The 19,564-nt window shown below is 42.1% G+C and overlaps 2 protein-coding genes across 3 annotated transcripts in view; one reads left to right on the top strand and one right to left on the bottom strand.

Moving 5' to 3' along the window:
- lsm11 (LSM11, U7 small nuclear RNA associated) overlaps nt 1–5,928 on the top strand; it is a 55,902-nt gene extending 49,974 nt beyond the window's left edge. For both annotated transcript variants that reach the window (XM_068043204.1, XM_068043205.1), the window contains exons 3-4: nt 919–1,002; nt 5,351–5,928. In XM_068043204.1, coding sequence (XP_067899305.1) covers nt 919–1,002; nt 5,351–5,743 — 477 coding nt within the window. In that variant the 3' untranslated portion in view covers nt 5,744–5,928. The remainder of the gene's footprint in view (nt 1–918; nt 1,003–5,350) is intronic.
- An 8,549-nt stretch (nt 5,929–14,477) lies between these two features.
- clint1a (clathrin interactor 1a) overlaps nt 14,478–19,564 on the bottom strand; it is a 230,668-nt gene continuing 225,581 nt past the window's right edge. Inside the window, exon 12 of the mRNA XM_068043203.1 lies at nt 14,478–16,162. Within this exon, the coding sequence (XP_067899304.1) occupies nt 15,792–16,162 (371 nt within the window). The 3' untranslated portion in view covers nt 14,478–15,791. The remainder of the gene's footprint in view (nt 16,163–19,564) is intronic.

The raw sequence follows: 19,564 nt of genomic DNA, 5'->3' as shown, positions 1-19,564 counted from the left end.
TGGTTAATTCCCCTACATTATTGTGAATACTTTGCGCACTGAGACACAATGCCTTTAGGCTTGTCTTTTTAACATTCTTGGTCATCTTAGCATTATTTCTCACTGTGGCCCTATTTGTTTCTTGCCCTTGATTTCTATGCCTTCCACTTCTGTCTTTTTGTTTCCTGTCTTTCATTTCTATCCTTGTTTCTTCCTCCTCAGTCTCCCCACTCAGGTTCCCATCCCATTACCATTCTAGTTCAAATCCTCCCCGACAGCACTAGCAAGTGCCCCGGTTCCAGTCTTGCCCGGGTGTAACCTGTCCCGCTTGGTCACTTCAGACACAAACCATGGAGGTAGCTCAGAGGAGGCTCACAAGGCTGATCCCCAGCATCAGAGCAATCTGGGCATTTCATCAATGAAAGGAGGTGACTGGAATAGATGCATAAATTTAAGAAATGACTGGAAAGTGAACTGCATGTAGAATGAGGGACATGGTTTCAGACCAGTGAAAGGCAGGTTTAGAACTGATGCCAGAAAGTGCTTCTTTGCACTAAAAATGATCAACACAGGGAATGAACTCTTGGATAGATGCTGTGGGTGGATGGAGTTGGGGGACAGTATTGAAAGATTTTTGGGAACAATAACATAAGATGGGTTGTGTGGCTTTCCTTGTCTTTTGCCTTTTCATTGCCACCTTACGTTACATTGCTGGCTCCAAATTGATGAGAAGCCGAAACTTCTTTGCATCAATGCCAAGCTGATGTAATTGACTGTAATACCACTGCGATTCATACAGCACCTGTCCAAATACCAGTTTAGCAGAATGAGGGTGATATCACCGTTTCCTTGTATTCCAGGATTTTGGTGAACACCCAACCAGGTGAGATGCCGCACTCAATCTGTCTTAATTTGTCTTATCTGCCACCATTATTCCAGGCACTTGTTGATGTGGATGAGACCTTCAGAAAACCCATCCTTGGGAAAGCCTTTTACAATGAACCAGCTTTAACCGTTAGCAGGGTAAGTAGAATGCTTGTCGTGAGTTATTTACAGCATAGAAGGAGGTCATTCGGCTCATGAATCCATACCGCCTTCCGCCATGCAATCAGTTCCATTGCCCGGTTGATCCCCGTAGTCCTGCAAGTTTATTTCCTTCAAATGTCATTGGATAGACATATGGATGAAAATGGAATAGTGTAGGTCAGATGGTTGGCGCAACATCGAGGGCCGAAGGGCCTGTACTGCGCTGTAATGTTCTTAAAAAAAAAACGCCCATCCAGCTTCCTTCGAAATCATTGACTGTCTCTGCTCATGATGCTATTTGGAAAGAAAAATTACTCTTAAGACTTTTTGCTCCAAATTTCCTCCTCCTCTCCCCTCCCCCAGGCACCAATTGCCTGTTCCAATTTGTGAGCATACAGTGAGTGCAACATGACCACCGCCCTGCATTTCCCCTCAAGCAGGAGGTACTACAGAATAATCAGTAGTGGGAGCCCTGGATGATCGCACTCCTTCCCATCCTAAGGACGCTATTTAAGGGAAAGCTAAATAAATATATGACAGGAAGGAATGGAAGGTTAAGCTGATCCAAAATACTGGAGATACTCAGCAGGTCAGGCAGAATCTGGAGAGAAAAACCAAGTTAATGTTTCAGGTCACTGTTTCACATAGTGCAATTTCAGCATTAAACAAACATTTTAACGACATTACTTTGACTACATTGAGACCAATGTCCTCGCGGGGAGGTTCACTAGTGTGGTTGGGGAGGATTTAATCTAAATTGGCAGGAGGGTGAGCACCAGCATATAGAAGTAGAAAAGAAGAATAAGGTGCATAATGTATGTGTTGGACAGTACTAGATATTAGCTAGGAGCAGACTGAGAAGGGCTACAAGGAAATACAGGATTACAATGCATATATGTAAAGGTACAAAATGTGCTAAATAAGGTTAGTGAGCTACAAACACAAATAGCAGTATGGGAATATGATGTAGTAGCACTAACGGAAACATGGCTTAAAAATGGTGAGGACTGGGCACTTAATATACAAGGATATATAGTGTTCAGAAAAGATAGAGAAGGAAAAAAGGGAAGTGGGGTGGCAGTACTGATTAGGGAAGACATTGTAGTGTTGGAAAGAGGATGACCTTGAGGGAGCAAAGACAGAATCTATTTGGTTAAAGTTGAGAAGCATAAAGCGTATTGATCATGCTACTAGGGGTATTCTATAGGCCTCCAAATAGAGATTAGAGGGGAAAATCTGCAGGGGAATCGGAGATGTGCAAGAACTATAGAATGGTGATATTGGGGGACTTCAATTACCCAAATATTGATTGGGATAATTTTAGAGTAAAGGGAAAGGGGGGGAGGAATTTCTGGATTGTGTTCAGGAGAACCTCCTTGATCAGTATGTTCTCGGCCCAACTGGAAAGGAGACATTGCTGGATCTGGTGCTGGGAAATGAGATGGGCCAAATGGACCAAGTGTCTGTGGGGGAGCACTAGGTTTAGACTAGTAATGTAGAAAAGCAAGGAATGCTATAAGCTGGCACGTCTAGGTTGGCAGAGGGCTAATTTCAATGTGATGTGAAGGGATCTAGCCAGAATAAAATGGAACCAAAGACTGACAGGAAAAGCTGTAACAGAACGATGGGTTATCTTTAAGGAAGAGATGCTTTAGGAACAGGCTACGTACATTCCAACAAGGGTGAAAGGTAGGGGAACCAAAAACCAGGCTCCTTGCATGATGAAACCAAAAAAAAAGGGTATGTGATGCCTGTCAGGTGAATTCTCAAGTGAGAACCAGGACAAATAAAGTAAGTTGCAAGGGGAGGTGAAAAAGAAAATTAGACTGACAAAGAGAATATGAAAATAGAATGGCAGTCAACATAAAAGGGGACCCAAAAATCTTCTACCGGCATGAAAATAGTAAGCGGATAGTAAGACGTGGAGTGGGGCCTATTGGGGGCAAAGAGGATGGTAATATGCTTAGAGGCGCAGAGCAAAGCTAGAACATTTAATGAGTACTTTGTATCGATGGAAGAGGAATCTGACAAAATACTAGAAGAAGCGGAGAGAGTAGAGGCAATAGATGGGGTGATATACTAAAAAGGCTGGATATGCTTGGGGCAGATAAGTCACCTAGTTCGGATGGCTTGCATTCCTGTTTCCACAGGAAGTGGGAGTGGAGGTAGTGAAAGTGCTTGCCATAATCTTCCAATCTTTCCTAGATATGGGGGAGATGCCAGAGGATTGGAGAGTGGCAAAAGTGACATCCTTATTCAAGAAAGGGTGTAAGGATAGTCCATAGGCCAGTTAGTTTAACATCAGTGGTGGGTAAAGTTTTAGAAATATTAACCAGGGAAAAAAATCAGCAGGTACTTGGGGAGGTTTGAGTTAATTAAGGAGTGCCAGCAGGGATTTGTAAATGGCAGATCATGCTTGACTAATCTATTTGAATTTTTTGATGAAATAACGGAGAAAGTTGATGAAGGGAATGCGGTGGATGTTGTCTATGTGGATTTTTAAAAAAGCATTTGATAAAGTACCGCACTAGAGGATGATTACCAAAATTGAGACTCATGGTATGGAATTAAAAAAAATGGGTCAAGGACAGAAAACAGCGAGTCGTGGTAAATGGTTGTTTTTCAGACTGGAGGATGGTGGACAGTGGTGTCCCCCCAAGGCTCAGTGCTGGGACCACTGCTTTTTTTGCTATATATGAATCTTGGAATACAGACTAGGATTTCAAAATTTTCAAATGATACCAAAATTGGAGGAGTGTCAGTGAGGATGATATGAACTGCCTGCAACAGACGGATAGACTAGCAGATTGGGCAGACAAGTGTGAGGTGATGCATTTTGGAGAAGAGATAGGGTGAAGAAATATAGACTTAATGGCACAGTTCTAAAGAGTGTGCAGGAACAGAGGGATCTGGGGATGCATGTGCATCGATCTTTGAAGGTGGCAGGACATATTGAGAGAGTGGTTAGCAAAGTATATGGGATCTTAGGCTTCATAAATAGAGACATAGAGTAGAAAAGCAGGGAAGTTATGCTGAACCTTTATAAAGCTGTGATTAGGTCTCAACTAGAGTATTGCATCCAGTTCTGGTCACCACACTTTAGGAAGGATGTGAGGGACCTTAAAAGAGTGCAAAGGAGATTTACCAGAGTGGTTCCAGGTATGAGGGATTTTAGCTACAAGGTTAGATTGGAAAAGCTGTAGTGGTTCTCCCTGGAGCAAAGTGAGGGGTGACTTGATAGAGGTGTACAGGATTATGACAGGCTTAGATAATTTAGGCAATTAAAAACTGTTCCCATTAACTGATGGTGCAAGGACTAGGGGCACAGATTTAAGGTTTTGGAGAAGAGGTGCAGGGAGAATGTGAGGAAGAAATTTTTTTACGCAGTGAGTGGTAATTTTATTTTTTTATATTTAGAGATACAGCACTGAAACAGGCCCTTCGGCCCACCGAGTCTGTGCCGACCAACAACCACCCATTTATACTAATCCTACATTAATCCCACATTCTCTACCACATCCCCACCGTTCTCCTATCACCTACCTACACTAGGGGCAATTTACCTATGAACCTGCAAGTCTTTTGGAGGTGGGAGGAAACCGGAGCACCCACCGGAAACACATGCAGTACCCAGAACTGAACCAGGGTCGCTGGAGCTGTGCTAACCACTGTGCCGACTTGGAAAACTCTGCCCAAAAGGGTGGTGGAAGCAGAGATGAATGTTTCAAAAGGAAATTAGATGGGCAGTTGAAGGAAATAAACTTGGGCTACGGGGATTGAGCGGGGGAGTGGGACTAATTGGATTGCAATGTGGAGAGCCAGCATGGACTAGATGGGCCGAATGGCCTCCTTCTATGCCATATATGACTCTATGATTCTGTTAAAGCTGTGATTTGGTAAACTATGTGCTGAGGCTCATTCTCTGGGAGGGTAGAGAAGCATTTCTCTGTGTCTGACGTGTGCTGTACTTGTCCTGGGAGTGTTGGATAGGACAGTGTAGAAGGAGCTTTTCTCTTATCTAAACTGTTTTTTTTTTAAAACAGAAAAACAACTTTATTGGTGTTTTAAACAAATATACAATGTACAGGGAAATATAGAAAGCTTAAACAAAAAGTAACAAAAGCAAGTTGCAAATGTAGTCCTCCAGCTTCTGGAGATAGATGAGTGATGCAATGTCGTCAGAGTTACACTGTGCTGTACCTGACCTGGGAGTGTTTGATGGCATATGTAGGAGTTTTATGTATTTAACCCATGCTATATTTAGTTTATTATTTGGCTCTATTATGATTGTCTTTAGGCACTATGCACATTATAATGTGTTCACTATATTTGTTTTGAAATGCAGCTTTTTGACCGCCTTAAACTCCAAGAAGGATCTATGGGTGAGGGAACCTGTGCCATGACTATGGAACAAACCAGCTGTTTATCCAAGAGGTTTGAGGATGGTAGAGCTGAACTGGATGACAGCAAAAGTCTGAGTTGTGTTGTTGAAACAGAACCTGTGCAGGTAACCCCAGATACCTTAAACTTCTCTGCACAGAGTGAAGCTGTAGATCTTGATCGATCAAAGAGGAACTCCGAACAAACAAATTTGGAGCTGAGGACCCCTACGGGGGAGAAAAAGAAACGGAAAATGAAAGCCCAACCTAGGGTGGATTATCAGCAGGTTTCTCAAAGACACGTGAAACAACTCTTCATCCGGGGAGAGAATATCTTACTGATCAGTTTAATGCAGTGATGAAGACAGAGTGAGTGTGGGACAATTTGCCAACCACTCCAGTCCTCGACACATTGGACCTTCGTGGAGTATCATACCAACAAAGTAATTTGCAGGCCAGATCAGCAAACACATTTGTTCTGCACAAAACTTTAACAGCCTGGAAATCTGGCTATTTACAGGAAATAAAATGAAATCTGAATTGATTGTGTGTTTGAGCGGAATTTCTACCAAATGGATTTTTGATTTGTCATTTTCAGGTTTCTGAATTGCCTCATTTTGGTGGTTAATTCTGCCTTAGCAGGAACCTGATAGTACGCTGACAAAATGTTTTTCTGGCTGGCAGCAGTTAGATGGAGCTGCTGCATTACCTGGCTATATTTCTCAATATTAAATTGCCTAGGTGACTGGATTAAATGGCGTGTGTTTTGCCATCTCTGATTGCAGTACTCCAGTAAATGCCTCATTTCAAAATGTTAGAAATGGGACAAAATATGCCATGTAGTTGGTCATCACCAAGTAGTGGCAGTGTTTCTTGTAGTCTTCAGTCTACAATGACTAAAATAGGGTTGTTAAAAGATTCCAGGCTGCGTATGCTGTGAGCAAAGGTCACATTTGGCCAAGGAAGAAGCAACATTGTATTAATGTGTGCAGTGGGTTTGAGATTTTCTGTTCCATGAGACTTGGTGCGGAAATTGAAAAGTTTTGTATGTTAAGCTATATCTGACTGAGGAAGCTGAGCTGTTATTGCAAAGGATAGTTACAGGACAGTACTTCTCAAATGCAAAAAGGATGAAATACTTAGTGGCAGTGGGTGGGGGTGCAGTTATATAGGTTATTTTTGTTTAATACATTGCAAGCAACCTGGAGATTGAGGAATTTGCATCACTCGTGATTGAAAGTGGTGGTGAATGAGATGATACCATCTAGTATAAAGAGCCTCCCATCCAATAATGACTTTATTAACATGCACACGAATATAGAGGATAATTACTGACCCTGGTAGTCTATCTGGTGTCCAGGAATCATCGTATGATATCTCTCAGCCAGATATCATTTTTCCTGCAGATACTTATCCAAGTTTTGGATTTGTTGATTGCCCACTGCCACAACTCATTCTGCAAAAAAAATGTTAAATCTAAATTGCCATTTTACTCTCCCTCTTTTGAAGTTGGGGGTGCTGTGAGATTTTCTGTTCCATTCTGTCATTGGATTGATGTTGTAGCCAGTTTCGTGCAGTGAGTGACATCACTTATTGACTGCTACAAAGCAGAGTAGCCCAGTGCCAAAACCCAAGGTTTAATATTGGAACAAAGCGTCAACAACGTGCAGAACTGTGTCCAATTCATCCTGAAACCTGGTTAGTCTGTGTCCTTTTCTATGCCGCTGTATACCTATTGAGAAAATAGTCTAATTTCCCCCTGGTGGGCAAGGGTACTGTGCACTAATAAATGACCCGCACCAGGACAGCCTTATTTTAAGTCCTACTCTGTGTTGTATTAGTTAATCTTAGTTGGGATACTATGGTTTTGGGTTGGGAAAAATAAATCAGCCAGGGTTCTGGCTGCTTCTCGCTATCCAGTGCCCTCCCTACCCCTGGAAGTGTATGTGTGGGGATGCCAGCTGTGATATTGCTGCCAGTGAACTCAGCTGCTACACTCACTGCCTTATCTGATATGATGGGTGGTTATCGGACCCAGAGGGAAAATTCAGATCCCACCGATTCAGTAAATTTGGTAGTTCGTGAACTTACACCAAATTGTCACTAACAACACAACTGGAGCTCTAATGTTTTTCATGGAAGGGAACCTGCCCAGTCTACCTTGTGCAGTGACCCAGAAAGTACAAACTGGGGTTGGGTAACAAATGCAGCCTTGCTGATGTCACCTATATCCTGGGAATTAAAAAAAAATACACAAAGGCACTTTGAGCTGAAATTCCTTGAACCTCAGCAGTTTTTAATAATGGCCAAACACTCTAACACTGCTAACAAGGGTTCATGGCCACAGATTTCCAATGAAGAGCATATTTGTACAGCCAAAACTGGTTAAAATTCACAAATCTTTGAACGTGGCTGGACAAGTTGAGAATCACAGAATTAGGAAGCATATGGGATTTGTAAATACAAAGTACAAAATCAAGGAAGTTATGCTAAATCTTTATCAATCACTGGTTAGGCCTCAACTGGCCTATGGTGTTCAGTTTTAACCACCACACTTTAGGAAGGATGCCAAGACCTTAGAGGGGTTGCAGAATAGATTTACTAGAATGGCATCAGGATTGAGGGATTTTTGGCTATGTGGAGAAGCTATGATTGCGCTCAGACCCAGAATGTTAATGGGACATTTTATAGGGTATATTAGAGGGAAACTGTTTAAGTAGGGTGGGCCGGGGGAGGGTGTGGGGGTAAGATTACAGCTCAGAAGGAAGCTATTTGTGGGAAACTATCCCAAGTACCTCATCACTCCTACCAGGTCAGATAGCTGAAAGATCTTATGTAACCTCTGGCCAGCACTCCAACTGCACGATCCTTTCAGCTAGATGAAAAATCACAAGTGCTGAGAACTTACATGTCCATTTGCCTCGATAAAAGAGGAAAGAATCCTCTTTTCTCAGCTTAACCTGCCTTGATTCAGCTGGAAACAGCTCTGATTACCAGATTGATTTGAATAGTTTCATATAAATGGAAGAAATAAATTTTCCTTGGAAAAAAAAAGTAACATCCATACTGAGCCATTGCCTGTGCAGAGTCTTCCAGCACAACATTAAAATCTGAAATACTATTGCAATGCAAATCAAAGTCTTAATGTACTATATAGCTTTTAATAGCATTTCAGTGGTTCTTAATTTAAATGGAATATGACATTTCCCTCTTGATAGTCGATTACTTATTTAACTAATTGGGTCATTCTTGCACTAATGTGCCTCTGAAAGCATGCAAGATTCTGCAGCCATTTGGTGCCCAAGCAGACTTGGAAAGCTGAGTTATAGAGTGTCCTTGTTTCCAGGGTGGCAGATTCCTCAAACACAATATATTAACATCCAACTCTAAGCTGGGCTGTTAATGTGTTATCCCTAGGATTTCAGTATAGTGGGCATATGGAACTTACAGACCACTATATGTCCAATTAGCCAGAGAAACAGTGCAGTTAAACCACATTCTGTCCTGGAGCCAGCCTTTTAAATGAGCTAACAGTAGGCTGAGGTACTGGTGTTAACAGTTCCATCAGTGGAAAGAGCAATGAGAGGTGACTGCTGGGGCTGAATTGTCAAGACAGGGTCAGGAACCACCACCCAGATGATTTCTGGGTCCCGACCCTGTGCCATAGCTGTGTTGCTAACGTAACGTGATCTTTAAATATTAATGCCCTAATTGGGCAGAAGACAAGCTGTGCCCAATCTGTAGCACCAAGTCTGCAGGAGGTGGGAGCTGCCTGCAGAGCGAGAGTGGCAAAGGCAGGCGACAGCCATAATGGCTCCTTGAAGGGCCAGCAGAATAAAGTGAGGCAGCGCTTTCAAAGATAATTTTAAAAATGTCCTACCTTTGTCTGGTGCAAGATACCCGTGGGCCCAAAACATTTCATCTTCCAACAGTAAAGTTTGCCCTCCGCCCACTGTGAGCCTGACAGCTGTGCACTATCGTGCATCGGAGTGGTCAGGCTCACCAGAATCCCAATTGAAAATTGCAGTGTAGGGCACCCCGGCAGCCCCCTAATAAGCACTTCCATGAGCTTAATTGGAGGTGAGTGGGTTCCCCCATTCCCCTTCATCAGCCCCCCCCACCCCCACCAGCCACATTGAAAGTTATGGACTAGCCCAGAGCTTTCGGGTTCCATAGACAACCTCCAGGACCATGATTTTCAAATAGTGCCTGCACCCAGTCCTCAACCCACGGCATTTGAAAATCCAACCCCTACTGTCTTATTAGTTGTCACATATGGATTTGGGTACAACTACATGTTTTTCTAAGATATTTCTGTTCCAGTGCACAAAATAAGTTCAGTGGTGACAAATTTTATTGGTATGCTAACTGCAATATCTTATGTAGATAGCATCATAGTGAGTCAGGAACTGGAATGTTGCAACTTGATGTGACAGTACCGGGGTCTTGGGCTACAGCTCAGTGTGACCATATTGTGAGTGGGGGTGGAGCTGTAGCTCAATGAGACTATACAAGTGGTGGCAGGGGCAGGAGGTGTCACGTACTAGGGAGTTGCAGCTTGGTCAATGTCTTCAGAGGAGTGGGAGGGGGAAAAAAGTTTTTTCTGCACTGTTAGTAAACTACAGAAACATTTCATCTATCCAAAAAGTTCTCAACTGCTAATTCACCACTTCATTTCAATTTAAGTGATGATTTACACTTTGTTAACTCCAATCCGAGTAATGGCTGACAAAGCTATTTTTCCTTTCGGTACTAGATTATTAATGAACTCGTTCCTTTTTGAGCAGGTGCATGTTCATTAGGTTGCCAGCTGCAGGGATACCAGATGGTAAATGTAACCAGTCCAGTTCTCAACATATTTGCCTCTCTACGAGTATCGTGCCCATTACAGCATCCAATTTAAGAGCTGGTTGATTACTGAGCTTTGTGTCAGATGGCAGGGATTTTTAAAATCCTATTTCTCAGTGACTGGCCCAACTAAATGTCAAGTAGTAAAAGGTGATAAACATCACCTGAATGTTGCTTCAGGCTAAAATATTACAGAAAGATCCTGATGTGCCATTTGCATTTCATGGAAGAGTGTAGAGGACTTAGAAATCAATAAAATACACTTTGGAGTTTTTGAGTTTAGCCCTGAGACAAAATTAACAGGCCAGGGTCTGATAGAACATGAATGCACAGCAAGTCATTCTACACTGACAGACAGAGTTATATCTTGGGAAGACGATCAGATCTGCACCTTGAACATTACCTGTCTGATGCAGACCAGCCTTGGATACATTTCCAACAGAGTTTTTATTTCAGATTCAGAATTTTATACTGGTTTATGTGAAATCAGTTTTCCTTAACCAGTATTTACATTAACATGAAGCTTACTGGCATGTTGATGCAGTGACATTGCACCCAGCCACCATGATTGCAGGGTGAAAGGACAGCTAGCTGGAGTGCAAACATGGCTATTATACCTGGATATGGATGCTGTTGGGGTGTATATTTTTGCACAAAATTTCATTTTTATCTGGTGCTGGTAGGACATTTCTTTGGTTGTACACACCCTGAGAGGTTAACTTGCTTGCAGATTTCTGCTGTAACATACGGAGGGAAAGAGGAGCTGTCCAGGGAGGGACTATCTTTATTTTCTCCTCCTTCCTGGGCTTCCATGACACTACTGCTGCTGTTAAAATCCATTGTCTATACCCCAACAGTTTCATTCTTGAAGTTTAGGAAATAAAGTTCTTAGTTTTAATACCTTTCCATTTAGAAATGTAATGTTTTCTACATGGAGATCTGATTAAAGGGTCGAGTAAAGGACAACACACAAAAGGCTTGTGTTATTTAACTGAAATCAAGTTAAAAGACAAAACAGATGACAATTCAGAGTATCAATAGTACTAGTAGTAAGAAGACATGTCAAATTTTCTCATTTTGTCTTAAGGGTACGAGGGGTGCAAGAAGAGCTTTGCCTTATTACAAAAATATTCAAGACTTGAACATAATTTGGCATTTAGGGATTGTTGAGTTGGTGAGGGAACCAGGTGGTAGCAAACATTTCAGATGCAACATGCCATGTTAAACATCACTACTCTTGATCGTACTTTTGAATTCTATACACATGCAGAGAATGTGGGCCAGATGGGATTTATCCTAGGATTCTCTGGGAAGCCAGGGAGGAGATTGCAAAGCCGTTGTTGTTGATCTTCAAGTCGTCATTGTCGACAGGAGTAGTGCCGGAGGACTGGAGGATAGCAAATGTTGTCCCCTTGTTCAAGAAGGGGAGTAGAGACAGCCCTGGTAATTATAGACCTGTGAGCCTTACTTGGGTTGTGGGTAAAATGTTGGAAAAGGTTATAAGAGACAGGATTTATAATCATCTTGAAAAGAATAAGTTCATTTGCGATAGTCAGCACGGTTTTGTGAAAGGTAGGTCGTGCCTCACAAACCTTATTGAGTTTTTCGAGAAGGTGACCAAACAGGTGGATGAGGGTAAAGCCGTGGATGTGGTGTATATGGATTTCAGTAAGGCGTTTGATAAGGTTCCCCACGGTAGGCTATTGCAGAAAATACGCAAGTATGGGGTTGAAGGTGATTTAGAGCTTTGGATCAGAAATTGGCTAGCTGAAAGAAGACAGAGGGTGGTGGTTGATGGCAAATGTTCATCCTGGAGTTTAGTTACTAGTGGTGTACCGCAAGGTTCTGTTTTGGGGCCACTGCTGTTTGTCATTTTTATAAACGACCTGGATGAGGGTGTAGAAGGGTGGGTTAGTAAATTTGCGGATGACACGAAGGTCGGTGGAGTTGTGGATAGTGTCGAAGGGTGTTGTAGGGTACAGAGGGACATAGATAGGCTGCAGAGCTGGGCTGAGAGATGGCAAATGGAGTTTAATGCGGAGAAGTGTGAGGTGATTCACTTTGGAAGGAGTAACAGCAATGCAGAGTACTGGGCTAATGGGAAGATTCTTGGTAGTGTAGATGAGCAGAGAGATCTTGGTATCCAGGTACATAAATCCCTGAAAGTTGCTACCCAGGTTAATAGGGCTGTTAAGAAGGCATATGGTGTGTTAGCCTTTATTAGTAGGGGGATCGAGTTTCAGAGCCACGGGGTCATGATGCAGCTGTACAAAACTCTGGTGAGGCCGCACCTGGAGTATTGCGTGCAGTTCTGGTCACCGCATTATAGGAAGGATGTCGAAGCTTTGGAAAGGGTGCAGAGGAGATTTACTAGGATGTTGCCTGGTATGGAAGGAAGGTCTTACGAGGAAAGGCTGAGGGACTTGGGGTTGTTTTCGTTAGAGAGAAGGAGGAGGAGAGGTGACTTAATAGAGACATACAAGATAATCAGAGGGTTAGATAGGGTGGATAGTGAGAGTCTTTTTCCTCGGATGAGGATGGCAAACACGAGGGGACATAGCTTTAAGTTGAGGGGTGAAAGATATAGGACAGATGTCAGAGGTAGTTTCTTTACGCAGAGAGTAGTAGGGGCGTGGAACGCCCTGCCTGCAACAGTAGTAGACTCGCCAACTTTAAGGGCATTTAAGTGGTCATTGGATAGACATATGGATGTAAATGGAATAGTGTAGGTCAGATGATCGGCGCAACATCGAGGGCCGAAGGGCCTGTACTGCGCTGTAATAATATTCTAATTCTGTGATTTATGGATTTATACTGAAGGGCGAGAAGTGTGTTTTATATAATTAAACTTACAGTAGGCAGAAATGTTTTGTTAAATCACAAATAAATGAAAATCACTGATTGAAAATCATTTAATTTTAAAAGCTGGTATAAAAACCATTCACCATCCGAACTTTCATTTAAAAATAAATAGCATATCTGATTTTAATACCAAAATCTCAAGGAAAGGAGGAATGCAAGTCAACAGCTAAAACTGAAGTGATGAAGACTGCCCTTACATATTCAGGAGAAAAAATGCAAGTGCCTCAAATAACTACAAGAATACTTAGCTTGCCAACTTGTTCGGACTCTTAGCGTCATTGGGTTTGGTACAAGTACAAAAAGGAAATGAAAATCGCACTGTAGCAATCTTGTGCAGTACCATTCATTTCCAGAGATTCAAGTCATATTCTTCAGATGCTCTGGGGATTTTATTCCACAATTCTGTGAAAATCACATATCTGTGGTCTTGCTTTTAACGCATCACCACAAATTGTGTCATCCATCCCCCACCCTACAACAGCCCTGTAGTCACCTTAGTGTTACACAAATTGAAATACTCTCTCCAAAGATAGCCCAACTTTGTCAGGACAAAACTTAGTTGTATTGGTTGGTGCTTCTCTCTCCATCCCCCAGTTCAATTGGGCACAGTACAAGAACTTCACACACACATCATCCACTTTACTGAAATCCCAGTGGAGGGGGTTGGGGGAGAGAAATACCCAGAGAATCAATTGCTTACTCACTAGCACATTTCATTGAAATGTCTGGGATAATATTATTACTGGAGAAACATTTGCAGCCAGACAAGAATTAAACAGAATGTTAAACCTGGAATGGGAGCATGCCAGCCAAAAGTTTCACTCTTCCTCGGAATTCTCTGTATATATCAAACCTCCTAACTTTGAATTAGTGTTATTTGTAACCCCACTAAAAACAGCTTATATCTCAATCAACATGAAAGGTCATCTCTCTCAGGAGTAGTTACAGGAAAAACAACCAACCAACAGCTTTAAAACTACTGAAGCATGCATTGATTATTTTGATGTAACTATACATGAAAGCTTTTATTCTTTGATTCCAATTCAAACACATTGAATTGTTGAATGATTAAAAAGTGCAGACTGGTAATTACAGCCTCTCATTTCTTATTTAGGAAACAAATCACTTTTCATTACACTATACTTGAAGTACAATAATTTATGCCTAATTATAAATGTTGTAGATGGGAGAATTGGCAAGGTTTAGACTAGGTCAAGGCATCTTCCCTCTTTAAATTTTGAGTGCTGAACGTCTTTCGTTGGAAAAGGGACAAATGCAAAGTCATTAAGGCAATGTGAATTATTCATTAAAAAATTTACTTCCACAATGATTTTTTTTTCCCGAAGTCCCAATACAAAGTCAGAGAAAGGGCACAAAAAAAGATGATTTTAAGTAACAGATTTTAATTAATAGTTTACTGTCATACATAACAGGTCGTGAGTACAATTGAAACAACATTTTTTTCCTCTCCAGGATGTTGGGGAAAAGAAAAAAAGAATCACTGTAGGTAGAGGGTTTGACTTTTGCATCACAGCAGCGAGTGTCTTAATGAAGTTCCCATCCAACAAGCAGATAACCTGGCTTTAACATTACAGAACACTTGTGTCATGATTCACCAGTCACCAAGGCAAAAAAATTCAAAAAACCAGAGAGAGAGAGGAAAAAAAGACTGAGTGCACACATTTTTGGAAGAAATGGAACTCGTTTCATCTGCGCCACCTCGGCAACCAGGGCAAGTTTAGCGTTAATGCTAGTTTCTGCAAAGAGCAGAGGAATGTCTTGGGTATTGCACACTTGCTGGGTTTGCTTGGCTGAGAGAGAAAGAAAAGGCCACACCTGTGTGTGTGCATGCAGAAAACAGTTGGATTAAGGTGACTAGAGACCAATGCACTCACCTATTACCAACGTGAGCTGCCCTTCCTTTACCCCACATTTCCACCACTGCATAGGAAATATGTAGCTGATATTTGCATTTCAGCACTAGACAGTTTAAAAGAAAGGGGGAATTGAGGGAAAAGAATAAAAAGCTGCACTACCATTTATTATTAATAATGACATTTTCATGATAGGAAGAATTAATTTCCTCTATTAAGACTGGAATATATCACCAAACTATTTACATTCCAGTAATCGGGTTTGGTTTTTTTTGCTACCTAAACGTAGACCTTTTTAACAATTTTGCATTCATTTGTTATATAAAGGATATATACACAAGCTGATTATCGCACTCCTGGAGAGACTGATTGTGCCCAGGTAAAGAACTAAACTTTTAATGATTATACTCTGGATTTTAATGATTTTGTTGGGATTCTGACTTAGAGGTCATTAAGATAGGTACAAAAATTATTTTTGATATTAACCGCTTTGCCCAACCCATGTAATCCTCCCTGCCCTGTGATTTCAGTAGAGTTAAAATTCATCAACATTTAAAAAGGCTTTCAGGTGTATCTCGCAAACAAGATGCCAATGAAAGGAATTTTACTTGAAGAACCTCTGTTAGGAAACAGACATACACAATCAATAGCACAGATCTTGCCAATTACTAGATTTCACCCCAATACAAAATATGCCATATTCTTCACAAAACCTGTTCTTTACAGCTATAAAAATTTAAGACAACCTATCTTCACATGTTTCAAGTACTATTTTGTGCAGCCTTCACACCTTCATCTAGTTAATGGAATATTTCCAGCCTCCTCATTTACTAAAGTTGGCAAAATTGGCAAAGGCATCTTGCTTGGATTGCACCATTGCAGGCGTCATGTTGGCATTGAGACCCATGGCAGGAACACCCATTGCCATGGAACCGGTCATGGCCATGCTAGGTGGAGCCATTCCCATGTTCATTCCCATCATTCCTTGGTTCATCACACTACTGTGAGGCATACCCATAGGATTCATCCCTATGGCACCAGTCCCCATCATGTTTGGCATCCCCATGCCCACTGGCACACTGCCAGCCATCAAAGGAGACGCTCCTGGAGGTCGTGGAGGCACCACATTGGTTGGCGAGCTAATGGATATGGTTGAAAAGCTTTGGGCCATAAGGTTCACCGGTTGCTGTGTGCCTGCAAAGAAGAGAACAGGTTAGATGGATGTTTTATTTTAAACCCCTCCCATATTTTTCTGCCCCTCCTAACGTGGCTGTTAAATGTTTTGGTAGGAATCCATTGGCGCAAGCCTCTGGAGGTTGTCATTCCAAATGGATCAGCCCAGCTATTTAATGGTGTGAGGCATCACAGACAAACAGAACGCTGCTCTCTTTTAAAATCTAGACATGCACTTTTCTAACAGAAGTCACTAGATAGTACTGAAGAGAAGAAATACTGGTTGCTACCACCCCCCCCACCCCCTTCTTGATTGGGGCCCTGAGGCCAATTGTAGCATCCACAGTAAGGCACAAAAAGTTAGATTCTTGCTTTGAGTCTCTCAGTACAACATTCTAACTTGAACAAATATACCAGCCGTTCCTTCATCGTCGCTAGGTCAAAATGATGGAATTCCCAACTTTTTTTCTGTATTCATTCATGGATTGTGAGCATTGCTGGCAAGCCCAGCATTTATTGCTTGTCCCTAATTGCCAACGAGGTGGTGGTGGTGAGCCACCTTCTTGAACCGCTGCAGTCTATGTGGGGTAGGTACACCCACAGTGCTCTTAGGGAGGGAGTTCCAGGATTTTGACCTAGTGACAGTGAAAGAACGACGATATAGTTCCAAGTCAGGATGGTGTGACTTGGAGGGGAACTTGCAGGTGGTGATGTTCCCATGCGTCTGCTGCCCTTATGCTTCTAGGTGGCAGATGCCATGGTTTTGGAAGATGCTGTCGGAGGAGGCTTGACAAGTTGCTGCAGTGCATGTTGTAGATGGTATTGTCATGCCCAGTAAAGGCATGTCCTATAACTAACTTTAAACCTGAACCGTATTCAACACTGAATCTTCTAGAAGTAAAGTTTCCATTTTTTAAATGAACTACAATGAACATTAAAAGGGCTGCATAAGATGTCTGCTGAGGGCCAGGTGACGTTTGCAAATGAATGACCATGGATGGAGTGCCTCCCTTGAATGGACATATCAAGACAAAACCATTACAGGATTCACACCTCCTATCATCTGTGGTCTGACTCAAAACATGGACTCCTAGACTCACTGTCTCAGAGCTCGAAACTTAACAAGGAGAGCTATAAGAAACCAGTTAAATCAAAAGAGGTGAATGGCCACCATCCATCTCCACTGTGTAGCAATGGCTTGTAAATTCAAATCCTTATGGGTAGACAACATAAGTATTGATCAGGTGGTCACATGACTGAAACTAAACATAATGGGTCTTATTACGCCAAGCACCCGGTCAGTCAGCAAAAAGCAGCTGCAGAGAAAGCAGACAAGGCAGTACCAACATGCTTTAAAAGAGCTGAAGGCTCGAACATCTTAAGGTCTCCAAACCTGTTCCTTTTCAAGTCCACCAGTGCAGAAAACTGACAAGTAATGAGAAACAACAAATTAACTTCATGACTTGCTAAAAATCCACCTCTTTGAGAGGATTCTGCAACAACTCCGATATACGACTCCAGCTATCGAATCCACCCAACTACGCTTCAGGAGTGAAAACTCCTTCTTTACTGGGCCTGCAAGGCATGCCTTTTAGGATGAGCCAAAATCACATGACTTACAACTATTCCTTTGGTTGTAAGTGGTAAAAGTGCACTATCCTCTTTAATGGCTTGAGAGAGTGAGAGTGTGGTGAGTGAGTGAGAGTGTAGTGAGAGTGTAGTGAGAGTGTAGTGAGAGTGTAGTGAGAGTGTAGTGAGTGAGTGAGTGAGTGAGTGAGTGAGTGAGTGAGTGAGTGAGTGAGAGTGAGTGAGTGAGTGAGTGAGTGAGAGTGAGTGAGTGAGTGAGAGGAATAGCATTAAAACTTTCAGGGTGAACGTCTGAATAAAATAATCCTCTTTATTTAAACGCACGAAAAGCGTGCTACTGGTTATTCAAAAACATTCGAGGGTTAAAAAATACATACATCTTACTTGTCAAAAACACACTGATTACGGACAACAAAGGGAAAGGAACTTTCAACTCTTGTCCGTAACAGTACACACTCTCACCACTGTGTGCCGGCAGTGGAGAGAGTGGATGTTTAAAGCTGTGATTGGGGTGCACATGAAGTGGGCTGCTTTACCCCTGATGGTGTCAAGCTCCTTGAATGTAAGAGCTGCACTCATCCAGGCAAGTGGACAGTATTCCATCACACTCCTGACTTGTGCCTTGTAGATGGTGGACAAGTTTTGTGGAGTCAGGAGGTGTGCTACTCGCTCCAGCCTCTGGCCTGCTCTTGTAGCCACAGTATTTATATGGCTGGTCCAGTTAAGTTTCTGGTTGATGGTAATCCCCAGGATATTGATGGTGGGGGATTCACTGATGGTAATGCCATTGAATGCCAATGGGGCATAGTTAGATTCTCTCTTGTTTGAGATGGTCACTGCCTGGCAGTTGTGTGGCGTGAATGTTACTTGCCACTTACCAACCCAAGCCTGAACACTGTCCAGGTCTTGCTGCATGCGGGCACAAATTGCTTCAGTATCTGAGGAGTTGCAAATGGTGATGAACTCTGCAATTATCGGCCAACATCCCTACTTCTGCCCTTGTGATAGAGGGAAGATCATTGATGAAGCAGCTGAAGGGGAACTCCTGCAACATAGTGAGAGCTCCTTCACCACAAGACTGCAGCAGTTCATGGCAACCCACTACTGTTACACTGATTTTAGGGATGGGCAGTAAATGCAGCCTTGCCAGAGTTGCCCACATCCTAAGAACAAATTTAAAAAAAATAATTCATACCCATTCTGGGAATGGGAGGAAATGACGACTCCAGAAAATGTATGAAATAATGATACTTGAAGATAGCAAATTATCTTTGAAATTGCACTCAACAAATTATTTTGCCATTTACTGTTAAACTGCAGGCCACTAGACACTGAACTGAGATTTCCCAAACTGATTCCACTTTGGACCTTTAACACAAGAACAAAGAAATATGGTCATTTGATATGGTCAATATTGTGATGCCATGAAGGCTGATCTTCATTACTTCCTTCTGAACTTGACCCCAGGTCTCAGGAGTGAAAGGGTTCCCATTTACTGCACCCTAGAGGCTGCAACAGCACTTACAGTCTACCAACAGGTTATAATGGGCACACTGTATAATTATAAAGCAATACAGTACGTACTAAACAAGCTAAAGAGATAAGAACATAATTTTACTAATCCACCACCATCTAGTCTTGGATTCTTAAGCATATAATGAACATAAAATCAGATATGAACAGCAAAAGGGTTATCTTGTCAGTTCAGTTTCCACCTAGAAGACAATTATGATTTTACACGTCTTCCCCATTGTGTGTATGGATGGAGAGAGATAGATAGATAGATATTAAAGATAAATTCTAGTGAAGACCAAGTATGGGATTCAGTTGAAGTGG

This window comes from Heterodontus francisci, chromosome 12 (genome assembly GCF_036365525.1).
Source record: "Heterodontus francisci isolate sHetFra1 chromosome 12, sHetFra1.hap1, whole genome shotgun sequence".
In the NCBI taxonomy this organism is placed as follows: Eukaryota; Metazoa; Chordata; class Chondrichthyes; order Heterodontiformes; family Heterodontidae; genus Heterodontus; species Heterodontus francisci.
This window is presented reverse-complemented; position numbering and strand designations above follow the sequence as displayed.